Source organism: Serinus canaria, chromosome 1 (genome assembly GCF_022539315.1).
Source record: "Serinus canaria isolate serCan28SL12 chromosome 1, serCan2020, whole genome shotgun sequence".
Taxonomy (NCBI): domain Eukaryota; kingdom Metazoa; phylum Chordata; class Aves; order Passeriformes; family Fringillidae; genus Serinus; species Serinus canaria.
This window is the reverse complement of record NC_066313.1, coordinates 28,911,388-28,930,706: the sequence shown is the minus strand read 5'-3', so window position 1 is coordinate 28,930,706 and position 19,319 is coordinate 28,911,388. Positions and strand designations below refer to the sequence as shown.

Below are 19,319 nucleotides of genomic sequence, written 5' to 3'. Positions count from 1 at the left end.
TGGGCTGCTGAAAAAGATCAGATTGGACAGGTTCCCAGTGTCCTGGCACCTCACAGCAGTGATTTCACAGTGCAGTCAAAGGCAATATGTGATCAGAGGTTTATGTCCAAGGATCACCTAGCAGAAAACACCCTCTGTAAAGGCAGAGTGACAAACTTCCAGTGGATAATGGGTGAGATACGATGTCCTCTCTCCTAAAACAACTGGCAGTTATGGAGAAAAATCTCCCAACTACTAAAAGTTGTCTGTCTTCTGGTATTCCTGAGGATGGCTCTGGATTGTAATTCAGGCCATGACATGGATAGGAAGAGAGACAAGCATAACAGTAACAGAAAACAAGGCCAGAGACATCTGATGAGAATCAAGAATTAATTTATTTACAGTGTTGCTTCCTCTTTGCCTTTGAGGTGTCCTCCTCTAGCCTTTCAAGACATCTCCCTTAACAAGATCTTCTAGGGGCAGAAACACATGAGCTGATACAGCAAGGCTCCAACAAGATGCATTCTTCAGGAATTTTCTTGTTCTGCCTCAACTGGAGGTGGGAAAAGGACAAAGTGAGATAAATATTCTGGTGAGTGGTATCCAGAGCCCTGGATATCTGTGGCTGATGTCCTGATGGCTATGTGAGTTCAAGCCTGTTAAACTATGAGAAACTGCTTCACCTGGAAATGCTCAGTTGCAGACAGATAACAGAATGGGAATGACTGGACACATTCAAAATATCTATGCTACAGAGAGGGGAGGCAGATTTGTCCTGGAGATACATGAACTATCCAAGCACACATTCTCTCTCAGCAGCTGCAGTTCCCATGAGAAAGCAAAATCAACCCAGGGAAGAGCTTGAAAGGTCCTCATTAAAGAGATGTGAATAACATCAACATTTCACCAAGGTTTTTGGGAGACAATTCCTCTGTACCTTTCAGTGTCTGCAGCATAGCAGATGTGGCCCTAAAAAGGGCAGAGACACAAAAGGCTGAGTGTGATGTTCCATCCCAAGAGAGACCTGAATATTATTTGCATAAAATGACACTAACACAGAGGAAAAGACAATTGCCACTGTACAAACAAAGGCAGTAATACTGAGACTGATGTAAGCAGGGAAGGAAAATGAAAGCTGTATCTGATCTTACAGAGGAAGTTGGGTGGCAGCATTGCTTTTGGTCTCTCTACTGACATGGGGACTGCAGTAGGAACAGTGAAGAAAATGGTGAGAGTAGACACAAGCCAAGGAAACACAAGGTCTACAAAGACTCTAGTTCAAGACAACTTGCCACAGTCTCTGCTGGAGCATCTCAGTTGTTCAAGTGCACCTACCTGTGGCGCAGGGAGCACTGTATTGCTGCGTGGCAAACTCATCTGGAAAACAGAAGGGAAGGGAGAGCGAGCTGTCATGACCCCTGGCACTGCTGGCAGGGAGATGGGTGCCACAGAGATGCTTTTCCCAGCCCCCCAGAGCAGGCTGGTGCCAGCATCCCCAGTGTCCCCCAGAGATGCCAGCTGGGGTGGGGGCTGCCCCAGTCCCAGCCCTGCCTGGGGGCAGTGGCAGCAAGGCAGAGCCACCCGCACAGGTAGCTCCAGCAGGTCTCCTTGCCAGTGTAGCCAAGGGCTGCTCAGACACCTCCTCCCAGCACACTGGGCTGAGGTGGGCACAGTCAGCTCTGTCATTGTCACCCTGGCACAGCAGCCAGGACAGCAGAGGCACAAGGAGCAGCAGGTCTGCCTGGAAGCACAGGCAGGGCCACACTGCAGGGCCAGAAATGAACACGGGGTCCCCAGCATGGATGGCTCTAGCCCAGTCCTTCGGCACTCCCAGAGCTCAGGGCAGGGCTGGGCTGGCAGTGCCAGGCTGGGGCACTGCTGTGGGTCCCCACAGCTCCCGTGGCCCTCCATGTGTCCCCTGCCCAGCCTCGCTGCCATGGGCACTGCTGGCACTCACCTGTCTCGTAGTAGTCGTAGACCTTCACCTGGGCTGGCTTCAGGTCCCGCACGGGGATGTCCCGCTCCACCGTGAAGGAGAAGCTGAGGGTCTCCCTGCCCAACTGGGGAAGGGAAGCAGTAGAGGCTCAGGGGGGGCTCTGCACTGCAGGGGCTCCCCTGTGCCTCTGCTCTGGGAGGACACAGGACTGTAGGGTGGCTGAGGGGCAGGGGCAAACCCTGGGACCTTTCCCCACCCTCGGGGTGGCTCTGCTGGTGCACAGGGTGGATGGAATGCTGGCTGAGGGCTGGCAGAGAAGTAGCATTAAGTCTAAAAACTTGAAGTTTGTAGCCAGAAAAAGACAGTAAATTATTCAGTCCCATTCTCAGCAGAGCCATGGTAGTTTTGAGTCCAGATTTTTTGCTCTACACAGGCAAAATTCCCAATGCCTGTCTTTCTGCCCCATCCTCACCTTTTCCAGGTACAGTAGAACATGGTTGGTATTCAGCTCTGTGCGCTCAATAACAGGGTGGGCTTCCAGCTGAAGAAAGAAGACCAAGATATTACTGTATTGAAGGAGATCTCCCTGTGCCCCTTGCACAGACAGCCCTGTGGGTGGGATGTACTCTGGATGAAATACTGCAGTACTCCAGGAACTTAGCCAGGAGCATAGAACTGCCTTCTGGGTGTGCCACACAAGTATTGTGGTCTCCAGCCCTCCCTTCACCAGGCTGGCTGCAGAAGTACAACCTGTCTCCAGAAAAGCATCAGCACTGGATCAAACACAGTGATGGAACAATTAAATGAAAATACATTCCATCTGGCTTGCTAGTAGTGCTCTGCCTTTATTTTCCAGTTCATGCACCTAATCACCATCTCAAACAGTTACCCAACACCCAAAGAGTCACAATGTTATAAGATGGTTTTAGATCAGCAAAGGGAAAAAGGAAACAGCACTATTTTTGCATGTACTATGCACAGAAAATGTTCATGGGGAGCTGTTGGAACACAATGAAAATAAAAGCGCCCATCATCAGTCTAAAGAAAAAATTACTTATTCTATTTTTTCTTAGACTGATCACGTCGTCTCCCCTTGTGCTGGCCTTAAGCCATGCATGAAAAGAGACTACTGTACACATCAAATGTGCAAATGGCAGAGACAAAATCAAGTAGAAGCTTTGTTGTTTGCTACAGACATTTGAAAGGTGTATCAAATATAAGACAGTGGATGTTTTCTCTTCATATTCAGCACTGGTGATGCTGCACATTGAATTCTACACTCAGTTTTGGACCACTCACTTCTTTCTTGGAGCAACTCCAAAGAAAGACAATGATCCTGGAAAAGGGACTGGAATGTAAGTCTTATGAGAGTACTGAGATTGTTTAGTCTGAAGAAAAGGAGGCTCGAGGAAACCTTATTGCTCTCTACAACTCCATGGAAGAAGGTTGCACTGAGGCAAGGGACAGTCTCTCTTCCCAGGCAAAAAGTAATAGAACAAGAGGAAATGTCCCCAAGTTGTGACAGGGGAGATTCATGTTGAATATTAGGAGAAATTGCTTCACTGAAAGAGGGATTAAGCATTGGAACAGGCCCTGTGGGAAAGTGGTGAAGTCACTATTCCCGGAAAAGTTAAAAAAAGAGTAGATGGAGCACTTTGAGATATGATAATAAGCGGGTCTCGTTCTAGTTGATGGAAGGTTGCACATGGAGATCGTTTTCAACCTAAATGACTCTATGATTCAGTGTTGGTTGTATGACAAACAAGATCCTACCTTCCTCACTGAGGACTTCAAGGGGACAAATCCTGACAGCATCTTCACATCAACAATCACCATGTTGGAGACATTGCGCTCCCCTGTGTAACTGAGGAACCAAGCAACAAAGATCCAGTGCACATCAACCCAGAGCTGGGCACACTTCCAGCTTTTCCATAACACTTGGCACCCCAAGAAGTCCTGGCAGTCCAGCACCTTCTTCTCCAGCTCTGCCAGCTTCTCCCAGTCATCTACACAGCCTCCCCCTAGCCCAGCCCTGGGCTGCCCACACAGCAGGACAAGTCCTTCCTCCAGAGCCTCTCCTCACAGAACAGCCGCCTCCTGCCCACCTTCCCAGGAATGTGCTGCACTCTCAGACTGCCTCACCCTGGGGACAATCAGAACTTCCCCTGCTCCCAGGGCTCCAGAGGAAGGCTCAGAGCGAAACGCAGACTCACCTGACATTTATGGCAATGTCAAAGACCTTGTGAGCTGTGGAGTCCCCACAGGCCTCCGGGACTGTGTGCACATGGAGCATAAAGGGCGCCTCGTCCTGCGTGGGCTGCACGTTGTACCTCAGGCTGGTCTAGGGGACAGCCAGCAGCTCGGTGTCAGCGTGTGTGAGTGTGTGTGCTCAACGGGGGGGACAGGGGACCCTCTCACACCCGGCCTCCCCACTTCTCACAGCTCCTCCACACCGCAGACACTGCCCTCCTTCTCTCCCACTCTCTTCCACATTCCACCACTCTTTCTGTCCTCTGCCCTTTACCCAGAGCCTTCCACCTCTCCCCCCTCTCCTGTTCTTTACTCTCCTCTACCTCAATGGAAATATTCAATGATCTCAGGGTGTTTTCCAGCCTGGATGATCCTATGATTCTGTCCCCTCCAGCCTGGCCAGGGGCTCCCCTCCCCTATGCCAGCTGTCCCCATCAGCCTCACCTGCAGGTAGACGCATCCTTCACCAGACACCTCCACGCCGTACTCCCCTGGCACCTGGGGAAGGGGCACGCGCTGCAGCAGCAGCCGGTTGCTGGGATCCACTTGGAAATCTTGCTGGAAGTCCCCTCCAGATCGCAGGGCCACTGTGGAAGCTGCTCCCCTCTTGGCATAGGTGGCAGCTCCATACAGGGACAAGGCTTGGAGAGCCACCACGGTGTCCTGAAAGAGATGAGTCCCAGCGTGCCAGCAGGGGATGCAATGAGCCTCTCCTCCTGTAGCCTGTCCTCCTACAGCCTGCTCTTTCTGCCAGCTGGCACCCTCCCTCCATCCTCACTTTCTCCAGTGCTAAGAAGAAAAGACAAAAGGAAAGAGCAGTTGCAGCATATTTCCCTTCCCAGGGGCACTACCTGACATCTTTGTCTGTAGCCTCTCAGGAACTCGGCAGGAACTGCATGGATCCATTGCAGGGCTACAGTTCCCACCTTCCTGACAGAACTTCCCGTGCTCCCACCTGGCTCTCTGACATGTCCCATCTCCTGACCTGGATGTGCGAGGTGGCTAGAGGGAAGCAGCTCACCTGGGTGGAGGAGAAGCCTCCACTGGGGTTCTGCTGGCTGCTGATCCACTTTGCAATAAGGGAAGCAAAAGCCAGCTCCTCCTGGGCAGGGGCTGGCTGCGAGGTGAGCTGAGCCAGGAGCACGTAGGCCGTCATCTCCACTTCTGCAGAGGGAGCTCGGTGGCGGTGGAACGGGAGATCAGCCTCGGGCTCCTTCCCAGGCCGCTGCCAGTGAACAGAGCCATCTTCACAGGAGCCAGGGAGAGAGACAACCAGCAGCTGTTACTAGCAAATACTGCAAGGGACTTCCTGACCTGCTGCCTGATCCAGCTGGGAGGATGGAGCCTCTGGGATGTGTCTGTCATGCAGGGTGAAGTGGGAAGGGTCAGGTTTACCCATTTTGCAGGTTTACACTGAGTATGAGACTGCTGAGCCTCTGGCCTAGACACCACTTTGTCCAAGACTTCACATTCACATTTATGGGCTACAGTCCACAGCTTGGTTAAATCCATTGTCCAGCCTTACTTAAACATAATAATTCTGAAGGACTACAGCATTTCCCCGATGACTCAGAACTTGTGCTGCAGACTCCAAAATGCCCTGTGTGCTCATTTTCTCTCTCAGCACACCCATCTGACTGACATGCCTTGTGCTCTGCAAGCTCACCTGTGTTCTAACATGAGCCCATGCTCTTGAAGGAAGGGAGGAAGGCAGGAAGGCAGGAATGTCCCTGGGCATTGCTAAGCCTTTGCTAAGCAGTGCCTGGCGTGGTGAGAAGATTGGGCTGAGGAGAGAAGGGAGCAGAGACCCCAAGGACTCAGCACCAAGGGAATGGTGCCTGGTGCTTCCTGGCGAGCTCCCTCAGAGCAGAGAAGAAGGACTGGGCCCTGAGAGGGACTTTTCAGTAAAGGAATCCCTTTGCACAAGTCTTTCCTCTCCCTCCACCCTTCCCCACCCACACAGGCCTGCAGTGCCTGCAGCTGCTGCCCCACCAGCAGAAGCCAATCTACCAAGGGAAGGTGTAAGGCTGGTGAAAGCCACATCCCACCAGGAACACTCACCCTTTCTCACAGCTTCCTTTTCAAGTGAGTCAAGCAGTGCCTTCCGCTTGTCCCTGTTCCCTGCCAGGGCAAAGGCGTATGCCAGCAGTGCCTTGGTGTACACATGGTTTTCTTTCTGATCTGCTGCTGTTTCCAGGCAGAACAGAGCATTCCGCACCACTGAGTGCTGGAAGGAAAGGAAGCCAGTGATTAGGAGGGTGGGGAGAAATTAGGCTTTTACCTTACTGAAGGCACATCATCCTACCAAAGTTTCAGGAGGGGACTGCCAGAAGGAGGTTTAGAAACAAGTAGGGTACAATGTCTCCCAGACATAGCAAATATGACAGTTCTTATATCACAGGGCTCAACAACCAAGTTATTTTTTCAATCTGTAGCAAATTCTGGTCAATACTGAGTTGACTGACACAGCACAACTGGCCCAAGGTAGGATGCAGACACATACAGTCACGGGCAGCGGGATCTCCAGCAACGCAATAGTGATGTAGGCTGTCAGCGTGGCCTCGTTGTCCACTCCACCCTGCAGGGAAACACAAAGGTAGGTGCTGACCCCACCCACCTTCATATCCTCAGTCCTTTCTCCCACTCACGTAGGAGCAATGCACTATTCTGCATTGCTGTCCTTTAGCTTGCCTCCTTCCTCTTGCCTCCTTCCTCTTCCTGATGTGAAGGGATCTCCAATAAATACAGAAGGGTATGTGGCTCCCTCCCCAACATTTGCCATTGGCATGGGAATATCCCATCTCCCTATGTGCTCAAGAAGCTCAACTGGCCCCATCTGACTTATGGCCAAGTTCTAGCTCAAGTTCTGCCTGGCTGTTTCTCACAAAGAATCAACCAGGCAGACTTGTTACCTTCATGGCATTGTTCAGGAGTGTCCCAGAGCTCTGGAAACAGCCATTCTCCTTCTGTTTGTAGGACAGCCAGTGCAAAGCATCCTGGATGTGCTTCTCCTCTATGAAGATGTGATGCCGGGCCTGGGCAAAGGACTTGAGGACAAAGGCTGTGAGCCTGAAAGTGAGAAAAAGAAAGGGCCTGAGCAGGCCTGTTACCCATTTCAGTTGAGAGGGCCCATGTACACTTCATCTATCTGGAAACAGGCAATAGGACTTGGGAAACTGTGGGCCACTTGGTCAGACCATATGTATATTACAGCCTCACCTCAAAATATTCTGTCAAAAAATTGCTTCCCACTTTGATTTTTGTCTCTCAGTTTTGGCTCAAAAACCCTGTGATCTCCTTGTATTGAGGCTACAGTTTGAAGGACAATGATTGTTGGTCTGTCTTTGAAAAAAGCTCTTTGAAAAACATCAGTAATTGTATGTCAGTTAGCTAAACATGCATAATAGAAGTACTCAAAATTATAAGGAAGAATAATTAAATTCCCGAGAGCTCATGGTCTGCTGGTAGAACTCCTAAATTATAAATCCAGGCTTCACGGGTTTCCCAGAACTCCCCTAGAATTTTAAAGTAAAGCAGAACATGTCAAAAGAGTTTTTGTTAAGAGTTGTTGCAAGCAGTTATGGAAAAGAAGCAGGCATGTGGTAAGAAGCCAACATGCTGTCAAAAGCCAATTACCATTTCAGAAACTAAAAGCAAACTGAGGGTGATGAGTTCTTCCATTATTATCCTTACTTGAATTGAAAACACATGATAATGATATACAAGAGCAAGTCAAAACTTTTCAATAAGTCAAAATGGCAACACACATGCTCCTCCAGATTGTCTTTGCTTAGTAGCATACAAACATTTGAAAAAAAACCCATTCAGCACTGCTCTTGAAATATCAACCTTTCCACTTGTGTTTCCTCATGTTTCCATATGGAACCATCTTTTCCAGCAGACTTCTCAGCAGATGCTAGTCTAGAAGAGCTGCCACTGCGACTTTTCAGCCTTCTTCAGTCATGGTGTTAAATCACTGCTCCCTTCTTTCCCAATTTATCTCTATTTCCTTTTGTTTGTAATGGTCCTCAGAGCTACTGGTGGGAGGAAGCACTTCAGCCATAAGCTGGCTGATGCAGCCTATTTATTAAGAAGGAGGCAGCCTAAGGACCACACCACCTCAGGAAAGCCTGCTGGTCTGCAACAGAATTTCCTATTTACTGTCAGGCAGTATTTATTTTAAATGTGTGGATGAGAAAGAGGAGCATATTGGAGATGCATAGGTGGCATTGAAATCTCACCAGGTATTCCCTGGTTGGCCATAACGTTGTCCAAAGGTACTGTAAGAACCATCTTGGTGCTTGTAGTTCAGCTGCCTCTGATAACCTGCAATGCAAAGATAAGGCAAGATTCAGATGCAAGAAAGAGTCTGCTGAGTGATGGGGAAATAGAAAAATAGCTCCATCAGCAAAAGCAAATGAGAGAGGCATAGGTCAGTCCTATTCTAACCAATATGCAGTGCTGGTACATCCCCACCTCCATGAATGAGGAAAAGCAACACCTGCCTTTCTTCAGAAGGATGGCAGGACCTATAAATGACAATGAATGAGCCACTGTAGCAGTGAAACTCTGCACTGCATTGCCACCCCATGAGAAAAGTGCTGGCAATGATCAGGAACAGTAATGCTTAAACAACACAAAATAATAAAGAAAAAATCAGCAAAGGGCCTCCTCAGGCATACAGCAGAGACCATCTGTGTATGAGAGAAGACCTCTTTCAACATTTGGCCAGCATTTGACAGATCTGCCCCAGGCAGGATCTAGAATAAAGCCAAAGCAGAAGCAAAATCCATGTTGCAGCTCACCGCTCACTAAGTATCCAGTGGCCTTGGATTTGATCTCCTCACTCAGCTGCCCTGTCTTGTTCAGATAGTCCAGGACGTAGATGTTGGGGGCAAACAGGACCATGTTCTGCTCCCCACAGCCAAAGGGCATCTGCAGGAGCTGGTGCAGGTTCTGCATGGCAGTGCCCATGATGTCACCTGAGGAGCAGGAGATACCAGAGGGATGTTAACAATATTTAGGGCTGGCTATCAGAATCAGGGGAAGCTATTGAATGACAGATGCAGGAGATATCAGAGAAGAAAAAAAGATAATCTGGATTGATAAAGATCCTGGAACAAAACACAGAACATCAGAGAAAAAGAAAACAGGGAAATGAGAGAAAGGTTAGGGCATTGTTAGAAGACTGAGAAAAAAGACTTGCAGAAAAGGAAAAGGATTAGCACAAACAGAAGGGAAAGTGCCCAGGACAGAAGAGATTAAAGACAAGAATGAGCTGTGCTAGAAACCAAGAGAAAAAATGCTGTGAGGTAGGAGGTCAACACAAGGAGTCAGAAACAGTACATTGTTTTACTGTGAGGCTGTTAACTCACCCAGCACTGAGAAATATGCTCTGCCTGAGTCTTGTACCACATTTTCAGGTAGCAATAGAGAAAACTCCTCTTTCACAGGCACTCCTGAGAAAGAAACAAGACCCAGACAGCTTCAGTACAGTTCCAAGAAATGGCTAATGGAAACGGGGGCAGGGATGGGGGGGGTCTCAGTGCAACAACAGGAACTCTTCCTATTAGAAATGCCCTGATTTCAGTTACTTCATATTTCCCTGGCTGGAACACAATCTCTGCATGAAACCACTCCCAGCCACTTCTAGGCACTGCAGATCATGTGTCTACAACTTCCTCCCGAGTGTGCAAGAAACCAAGAGGACTCGCAACTCCAGTGCCATAACTAAAGAGAGTAGGGATGCAAACATCCATGCTAAATCTGTCCTAGCTCATACCATGCTTAGGCAGGAGGGTCAATTCTTTAGGACTTTCCTCTGTCTTATGTCTCAAACTCACTACCAGATAGAGGCAGGCCTCCAACATCCCACCCATCAAACCACACAGGAACAAATAATGTGTGAAGAGTGGACTTTACCTTTTACACAGAGCACAGAATTCTGGGTTGTTTCCTTCTCAATTCCTTCAGGCTTGGATGGGATGAAGGAAAACAAGAAAGGTGAGAAATTAGTGAGACAGGAAATATAGACAGGAATCCTCACAAGGACAGAGGAATATGTAAAAAGAAAAGTGAGGGAACTGAAGACGGAGAGGTAGTCACAAACATTCCCTGAAATACAGAGCTCTGAAATCATTTAAGCAAATAAAAGAAATGTGATCCTAAATGACTGGTGTTGTATGTGGAGGAAGGACAGGAAAAAGAGTGGAGAACTCTGCAGGACCATCAAATAGATGACCTGCAAATATTGCACACTGTGAGAGACACTTAACATCCTTGTGACAAAGGGACTGCAGCATTACAGAGGGCTGTGCTGAAGAGAAGTCTGCAGTGCTATTTATTGTAATGCTGCAGATGCTTTAGAGGGAAAAAATGTGTATGTAAACTATAGAAAGGGAGGATGTAGTACCCTGTAGTATCTGTTGACACTACTGCTAGCACGTGGTGGGCAAACATTAGGGGGTGTTATGATATGGAGGAAAGCTCAGAACATAGAACCTAACTGCCAGATTACCACCATCAGTATATAATAAACTAACAATTTCCTGTAAAGGCTCCAATACTGCCACATAGTATTTCCTTCTGTTCCACACCACATCAGCAACTCCTCCTGCCACAGGAAATGGGTGAGCTGTAAAATTTCAACATGTTTTCATGTGTTGTTTTAAGGTGATTTCTTTACAGTCATCAAATTTCCATAGGTGCTTGTGAATCCCTCACCTTTGTCCTGGTGTCAGTCTTTGTTACCAAACTGTAATTGTAAAACACTCAGCTTAAGAGGCAGTTTGCTTGGCCACTCTGAGGCAGAGAGGCAGCATGTGCTGACTGGCACATTTACTGGGGGGTGTGTCAAAAGGAGAGAGGCTGTAAAGACAGTGTATTGAAGCAGCAGGTGATAGATGGGAGCTAAAGGGAAGGATGGATTGCAGTTACAGTAGAAGTTACAGGGAAAGTTAATTGCACCAGGAGACACAAGGCACATTATTAAACTAAAGTCTTTATGCAGTCCTGCCAAAGTACAAAGATAATGTAAAACAATCATATTGCCACACTGCATAGTGATGCCATAAAATCATAGACCAGACCAGGTTAGAAGGGATCTCAAAAGATCACCTGGTCCAACCTAACAAGAAAGGGAGCTAGATGAGATCATCTAGCATCCATCCAGGGGTACCACTGTGTAAGCTAAAGGCTCAGTCCTCCCTTCCCACAGCGCACGTACCTCCACCAGCAGCTGTCTGATGACCGTGTCCCTCCGCCCTTTCTCAGGGGTCTCCACAATGTAGTTCCCGCAGGGCTGCTGGTTCTGTAGGGCCTCAGTGGTCACTGAGAGCTCCACCTGCCCTGGAGGAAACAGGGGTCAGTCAGCCCTGCCAGGCAGAGCTGGGCAATGGGATTCACTGCTACATTCAGGAGTTTCACCTTGCAGGCTCATGGATAGAGATTTCTGTCACAGCTGGGCCCTGCTTCTTTTCCCCAAAACCAAGCTCTCTACATGAGCTGTGCTGTCATTGAAAGGTGACTCTATTTTGGAGACTCTTTCACAGAACCTACGACACCACAGAGCTGAGTGTGACCAGCCCCACTGCTGTTCAGCACATTGGTGCCCTGCATGCACACCAACCAACAGTGAAAACAAAGTGTGAAGATCCCATGTCCTCCCTAATCTCTGGGAGGAATGGAGCTAGCAGAACATCTCTGCTGGCCAGCAATGTCTCTGCCCTCTGGAGATGCTGTTCAAGGGCTATAAGGCTTGATGGTACTGATGTGATGCCAGACATACAGTTGGACCCTGTGAATCCCCCAGTCTTTGCCTCCCAAATATCAGTCTTTGCCCCCCCAGATCAGACACACTCAACTGAAGTGCTTCCCAGGAAAATGTGTTGCTCTAATATCCAATACTGAGCAGGAAGAACAGCACAAAGAAACCCTTCCTGAAGTTTTCAGGAAACCCTGAGACCTTTACCTAGAGATTTAGGAGTCACCAGCCAAGCCACGGTTTTCCTCACATTCTCACAGAGACAATGAGATTCTTCCTCCTTTTCCACCAGAGTAGCCAGGAAATGAGGAGACTGAGCCAGAGTCACACTGACCTGACAGTTGTAGAGAGAGGTACAATTAAGAAAGGATGATCATGAGAAACAGGGATCTAGGAAGCCATAGAAACAGCTATTTCTTCAGTAGCAAAGGGGCAGGGAACTGGAGTTGTGGGTTCTGCATTTGGAGCAAATAGGAGAAATAACATAAAAAGTCTGAGGCAAAGGGTCTAGGGCTACTGAGAGAGAAGGTAAGAAGCCTAGGTGAAGGCAAGGGGTGCACAAGAAGGTACCCAGCTACAAAGAGTAATTTAAACCTCCCTTACCCTGATGCAGGCAGGCAGGTAGTTGAAAACGGTGGCTTTCAGCATGAAGGACTCCCCACGCACCACAGAGTAGGGCATGGTGAGCTCCACAAAGAAGGGCTGGAAGGCTCTGAGGGACACTGTCGGGGACAGGCCAAAGCCCGTGTCTGCTGAAGTGCAGAATGCATTGGCTTTCCACTCAGTGATGGTGTCAGGGATGGTCACTTCTAGATCAGCTTTTCCCTCAGAGCTGGAAATGTACAGACAGCAAGGACAGAGGGATCAATGTTACAGCATTTTGGTGACTACCTGCACCCCTTTTGGCCCACTGAACAGTATTTGCTGCGTGAATGATGGGGCACAGTACATTTGCTACTGTAGGACCACTCTACATCTTCCTGTCCATTCTTTGGACAAACCTAACAATGGCTGAAAGTAGTTTCATCTCAGAGGATTGCCAAATAGTCTCTGCAAACAATGAAGGACAAACATTTTGGGATTCATGTTTCTATCTTATAAACCCAGTTTTATTAAAAAGGAATGAAGTAGCCCAAGGTACTCACCTTACAGGTACTAAACTCCAAATCCAGGTTTCTGGGAAATACTTTCGGACTGTCTCTGTCACCTCCTCAGGAGTGCTTAATTGTTCAAAAACTGTCTCTGTTGGAATGCCTGAATATGGGGAGATGAAAAAGAAATCAACTATTGATAATTCCAAACAAGCAAGACCTATATCAGCATCACGCTTCAGTCTGAGAATGTGTCAACCAGAAGCAGATTCTTGTGGTTGTAGTGAGCTATGGTACCAACAGCAGCGGAGTTTCAGGGCCAGGGCTTATTAGCAAGAAGAGCTAGCCTTCCATTATTTTCTGCTGGTCTCCAGCAGACCTCAAAGTTTGGAAGCCAGCACTTTACAAGATTAAAAAAAAAGGATTTAGACCAAAAACCTATTTAGGACCTTCTATGCAAGCTGCCTTTTCCCTTTCAGGCACAGCCTTCAGGTGATGTTCTTCTCCATCCTAATTAGGCCAGCCAGCAATGGAACATCCCTCTGTTGAAGTGTTTTTTGTAGGGTCATTGTTACTCAGACTACCAACTTCCTGTCAAAGCTATGGCCTCCTCAAGAACTAGGCTGAAAATGCTCAAAAGAAAAGCAAGAAGCTGGAATACAGGAAGGGTAAAAAGAGCTATTTTGATTAAAACAAAGTTTTCACATACATAATTTATTCCTAATAAAATATTCTGTGTTTGGGATGAAATTTGTTTAAACATTTTGCTTTACTTTACTTTTAAATAACTGGAAAATAAAGATGGGGTGGGTGGGACTTGGTTTGCTTGGCTTTCACAAAGAGAAAGAGAAATGCATCCAAGCAGAAAAAGAAGAAAAGTTCTTAAAGAAATTCTAATTTTTGTCATCTTGAATTGAATTTCTCCAATTGGATAACAATTGAGTAGCCAAAAAGTATTAATACTAACTGTGCAACAGGCATCTCCAGAGCCTGAGAAGGTCTCAGGGACAGGTGAAAGATGCTATCAGAGCTATATCACATTGCTCCTGGCAAAAGTGGCAGGCGGCTTGCTTGTGTTTTTCTATTGTAGTATTTCAGTCTTCTTAGTGATGGTTATTTCAATTTAAAATAATTAAAAGGCATCTATCCTCCATTTTAGCAACTTCTGTCAGAAGCTGAAATTGTTTTCAAACTGGATACATACAAAAGCACAGGTTCTAGTGCCAAAGGAGAACTCTCTGAATCAGCTGTCCAGCTAGAATAATTTAAAAATTCTAAGATATTTTCCTTAATATGAGACTGGAGCATGATAGGGCCAATTCTGTTGCCCAAACTGTTACAGTGTAAGAGTTAAGATAGCCCTTAAAAATAGGATAATAGGATGGGTTCATTTCAGACTGGACTTCTATCATATATGTCTTACCATGCTAAGCTCCCAAAGTCTACCAAATCATGACTGAAAAATTTGCCACCCACCTCATGGTTTTGTCCATACATAAGGCTGGCTGAGTCAACGAAAACAGCCTTAAAATGGTCTTGGAGACTCTGTAAGCAATAATCTAGGAAAAGAAGTCTACTGTAAAAGCCTAATGAACAGAGAATTTATCAGCAGGATAATATCCTCTGCTCTGCCAGTCTTTGAGCACTGTCTGGTTCTGCTGATTTCTTATGCAGAGTAACCAAATTTGTCTGTAGACCTACACAACCCAGGCAGAAGCTGAAATTTGCGAATCCATCAGCTCAGTTCCAAGGTTTCAGTTCACAACCCCAGCTCCTGTTTAAGTATTCACCCCAAAATACAAACAGGATCTCTGTTGAGAACAGAAGCAATAACAAAACCGAGTTCCCTTACCGCTTGTCCTCATTGCATACATGGGTGATGCAGCCATGGCTGCAGGTGCTCCTAGGCCAACTGATGCATGGGCAGTGTACATGGCATTACTCGGGCTGCAAATCCAAGGTTTCTTCACATTGGTATTTGTGAACACCTTTAAACCCATCTCCTATAGGAGAAAAACCAAACATGCTTTTTTATTACTGAATCCTGTTGAGGTTTACACAGCAGACTTGACATTGGTCTCTTACTCACAATGGCAAAGTTGTTACTGTGTATGGATTGGACCTTGAGATGATCCCCCAATCCCTGGGTCTGAGTGCCTGGGCAGCTCAGAGAGACCAAAGGATTTATCCCCTCTTTTTCTAGGACACTGGTTCCAGTCCAATTTCAGTCTAGGGGTCAGGATTAGCCAGGAAATAGATATAAAGTTTTCTCTCTGGAATGAAGTATCTGTGGCTACAATGCAGCTCAAGGACACACTGATTTATTTGAGGTAACTACAATGTCATGGGATTATTTACCTCCAATTAGAATCTCACTTCAAGTCTACCTCAAACCTTTTCTTGTAAGAAAACTTTGAGACCGATCCCTTTTCCACCAAGTGAAGCATATCTGGCAAGACAAGTAAAGCTTCTGACACTCACTGAATATGCCTCTGGATAAAAAGAAGTGTCAGATCATTCAGATGCACAAACCCTTCCCTTGTTAAGTTTCATGATGCCACAGAAGGCTTAAGCATTCTCCCACTCCACTCCCTAACCAGGCCAGGGGGGCTATACCTTTAGGATGCTGTAAGTGTCCTCTTCATTCACCCCCATTACTGGAACATAGGTGATCCCATCCCGAACTATTGGCTCCACAGTCACACAGTTCCACTGGGACTCCTCCAAGGGTACATTTGAATCATAGACATAGCCATGGAATTCCTTCACTGGAAGTAAGTCATACACCTTGGCAGAAAGAGAGAGAGTATTTGGCATTTTAGTGTCCATTGTTATGAAACACAACTGAGAGAGTTGGATGCAAGCACCATAACAGTCACATCACCAGCTCATACATCCACATTGCCATGGTCCTCCCTGTGCTGAGAGCAATAAGAGCTTAGGAATCAAAAAAAAGGATCAAAATTTGGAGATACTGCCTCTTCTTTTATGTTCTGCATGTTACTCTGGTTATTATGGCTCAAATATGTAAAAAATTACATTGGCCAAACCATCTGCAATACCTTGTCCCTACTCAGGGATTGCCATTTTCTGCTTGGCAAAAGGCAAATAAACTCTTTGACACTTCCAGATGCTACCCCAAGAAAATTAATCCATGCATGAAGAGAATAACTGAAAAATTATCATCAAACATTCAACAGCGTTTGGCTCTGGCCAAGACAAGCAGGCCCCTTAAAAGGGCTTTCTAACTGCCATCACTAAAATCACACAAAACCCCTAGGAAACAACTGCTGCCCACTCCTCATCTTTTTGCCCACTGGAGCAAGATGAGAAGCAGTACAGGAGAGCCTCCCTATGTCAGCTCTTACAAGAGGGACTGTTCCCTGTTTCTACTCCAGCACTGGCTGCTCTTGCTCTGAGCAGGCTCTGACTTGTTCCACAGACCAAGAACTTACAGAGGTGGGTGACAGGTCAGCTTCTGGCTTCATGAGGAGCACACTCTTGTCCACTGCACGCACAGCACAGAGGGAGTTCGGCGAGGCTCGGAACTGCAAGTGAGCATCTGAGGAAGGCAGGCCTTCCGAAGGGGAGAAGCTCAAGTCCACCTGTAACCACAGGAAAGGCTATGTCACAGATGCCCTACCCTCACAGGACTTCTCCTTCCAGCTGAGTGCATTCAGTTCTAACTTCACAAGGTCCCCATACCCATGCACACTTCTCTCTACACTTCCTCTTGGCTACTGCTCCCTTCCAACAGTGCCAGGGGAATCTGCACTAAGAGTTCTTGGCAACTTCAAGCATCACAACTGCTCATAAAATTAAGGTGGTTGTGGGTTTTGTGGTCATTGTGAGTGTGACAGGGCAATCCCTCATAGGGGCTAGATGTGATCCACTGTCTAGTGGAGCATGTTCTTGAACTAGGACCAGCCACTGTACCCCACCCAGAAACTCTATGTGGAGAGAAAATCAGCTTGCAAAGACCGTGCTGTTCTCTTTTTCTTAGCCAGGACCATCTGCAGGATCTGCAGTTTGACCAGTTGCTAAAGGGGGTTTTATCAGTGCAGCCTCTGCTAGCACTTTTTTTTCCAGCAGTTGATCTCCTCCAGGTTAGCACAAACCAATAAGCAGTGAAGTTACCTACAACAATTGATATATTGCTTGTCCAGTGCAAGGGTATCCAAAGAAATTAGCTTAACCAGGCTGAATCTAAATAAGTGAGCTTGAACACACTGCAGTCTGGTGGCTGCTCCCTCAGGAACTGAATACTTACCTTATTGTTGAAACATAATTCTGTGTAGAACTTGGCTGAATCAGCAATCACCTCCTTGCTGGCGACCGTGGTGTAGACAAGCACTTGGGCCACTGGAGCAATATCAGCTTGTACAGACAGCTGTAGTGAGAAGACACCATTGTCTAGCAAACAAAACAATGGCAAAAAGTTAAGGTGCAAAAACTTTCTCTTGGAGCAGCCAAAATTCTAGGTTTGACTTTATGCTGAACTTTATCCTAACCATTATGAAATTCCAGGCATCCAAGTGGGATGAATTGGTCTGACTGAAAAGGCCTGTTTTCCAGTGCATAAGTATGCTGAATTTTGCTTCAGCTTCTAAAAACAGATTATCAGATGTATCTCTGAAGAGCACTGGAGCCCCAGAAAATGCAGGAGAAAGTGTCAGGAGAAAGATAGTGGCACAGGGGAGTAGAGCAAATCTGTGAAAAGCCTAAAGGCAGAGAAAATAACGATCAAACTTTTCCCAGATCCTAGAGGACATGCAGATGTCAATCCCTGCATCTTCATGAAAGCAGAGTGTATGTCTGCTACAGTTGCCTAGCCCCCCATAAGACTGACCATTTGGTGGGGAAGAGGAACTCACCACTTTCCTGGTCCAAATCCAGAACATGAGTGCCTCCTTGCTTAATGTTTCCCTTGGCCATCACCTGAATGGAAGAAGAAACTTTGTTGTGATTGTGTTTTTGCATTAGCCAAACCTGACAGTGAGGGACCCTGCAAGGAGAGCAACTGAGCTCTGTGTCTGCTGCTCACACCCAGCTCTCTGCCTCCCTGTAGCAGAACTTCCGTGCTCACCCAGAGGGTACAGGGACATCCTTACTTTTTTACTCCCAACACAGCCCCTCCTTTTTCTTTCTAAAGAACATGTGAAGGATGACAAGAAAGTGCTTAAAGACTGCTGCCACAAACCACAGCTTTTATTTCTAATCCCCCTATAATTGCCAGTGACAACCTCACTGTATGGCAGGTGCAAACTTACCAGGTAGTAAAAGGTGATTTTCTTCTGCTCTCCTATAGCTGCTGGAGTAAGGATATAATGCACCCAGATCTCGGTGGTGGAGCCACAGCTTAGTGGCTTGGACTTGGGCTCAATTTTGATGAAGCTATTACTGGGAGAGTAAAAGCGCTTTAGTTGGAGATAACGTTCTCCATAAGATGGAACAACCCAGGAACGATCATAGCAGAAGATGTTGGTTTTATGAACTGCCTGGAAAAGGAGAAAATACATACATAGATCCTCAAACAGAGGTGGCCAAACTGGAGACAAAAATTCATGGCCTAATATTAAAGCTTTAGTATTCTTTTGGTACTGAAGTAATAAGGAAGTCTACAAAATAAAAAATAAAAAATAAAAAATAAAAATTAAGACAACAAACCCCAACAGAGGAAAGTGCAAGACAGGATGGTTGTATCTTTAGCAAATCATTGGGAATGATCTCACTCCCACAGAAGCTGGAGTTTGTGTCAAACAAGCTGAATCATATCAGATTTTTGCTTACTATCAGTGTCACTTTAAGGGCCTTTTACACTAATGCCTTGCCCTCTCTAATATTCTAGCTAGTCTAAAGGGAAAAAAGCCAATTTTTATTTCTTTCTTTATCACTGGCACTGAAGAAGGGATAGTGCTGTTCAGTTCCGATATTACCAGTGCCAAGATCAAGCTACAGATCTTGGCACTGGTAATATCTGAAGCTATAAAAAGAAAGACAATCTCCAACTAATAATTTAAAACCTAAACTGAATAGAAGTTTAGGAGGAGAGAGTTCAGGTCCTCTTAAAAATGACAGCAAGGGGAGGATCTTTCACATTTAGAAGGGCACTTCAGCAATTGATGTGCCTCCCATGCCCTTTTCTCTTTATCTTTCTCACTACTTGGGAATACTTGCCTTTTCTTTATCCTGCAAAAATCTGAAAACTTCAACTATCTAGTAGTAACTTCTGGAAAATTTTTAATGGTTTTAGTCTATGACAAGGGAATTGTAGGGAGCAGAGCAAATATAATTCTAGACA

At 46.5% G+C, this 19,319-nt stretch overlaps 1 protein-coding gene across 1 annotated transcript in view; it reads right to left on the bottom strand.

Moving 5' to 3' along the window:
• Positions 1–355: 355 nt before the first annotated feature.
• The window catches only part of A2M (alpha-2-macroglobulin), a 29,535-nt gene continuing 10,571 nt past the window's right edge, over positions 356–19,319 (bottom strand). The window contains exons 12-36 of the mRNA XM_018908330.3: positions 18,289–18,516; positions 17,893–17,956; positions 17,289–17,431; positions 16,474–16,623; positions 15,635–15,805; positions 14,871–15,021; positions 13,073–13,181; positions 12,531–12,759; positions 12,135–12,261; positions 11,391–11,512; positions 10,088–10,139; positions 9,541–9,624; positions 8,971–9,147; positions 8,407–8,491; positions 7,078–7,234; positions 6,669–6,743; positions 6,227–6,392; positions 5,187–5,410; positions 4,610–4,828; positions 4,129–4,256; positions 3,689–3,779; positions 2,388–2,456; positions 1,937–2,039; positions 1,315–1,356; positions 356–532 (exon numbers count right to left, since the gene is read on the bottom strand). Of these exons, the coding sequence (XP_018763875.3) occupies positions 507–532; positions 1,315–1,356; positions 1,937–2,039; positions 2,388–2,456; positions 3,689–3,779; positions 4,129–4,256; positions 4,610–4,828; positions 5,187–5,410; positions 6,227–6,392; positions 6,669–6,743; positions 7,078–7,234; positions 8,407–8,491; positions 8,971–9,147; positions 9,541–9,624; positions 10,088–10,139; positions 11,391–11,512; positions 12,135–12,261; positions 12,531–12,759; positions 13,073–13,181; positions 14,871–15,021; positions 15,635–15,805; positions 16,474–16,623; positions 17,289–17,431; positions 17,893–17,956; positions 18,289–18,516 (3,192 nt within the window). The 3' untranslated portion in view covers positions 356–506. The remainder of the gene's footprint in view (positions 533–1,314; positions 1,357–1,936; positions 2,040–2,387; positions 2,457–3,688; positions 3,780–4,128; positions 4,257–4,609; positions 4,829–5,186; positions 5,411–6,226; positions 6,393–6,668; positions 6,744–7,077; positions 7,235–8,406; positions 8,492–8,970; positions 9,148–9,540; positions 9,625–10,087; positions 10,140–11,390; positions 11,513–12,134; positions 12,262–12,530; positions 12,760–13,072; positions 13,182–14,870; positions 15,022–15,634; positions 15,806–16,473; positions 16,624–17,288; positions 17,432–17,892; positions 17,957–18,288; positions 18,517–19,319) is intronic.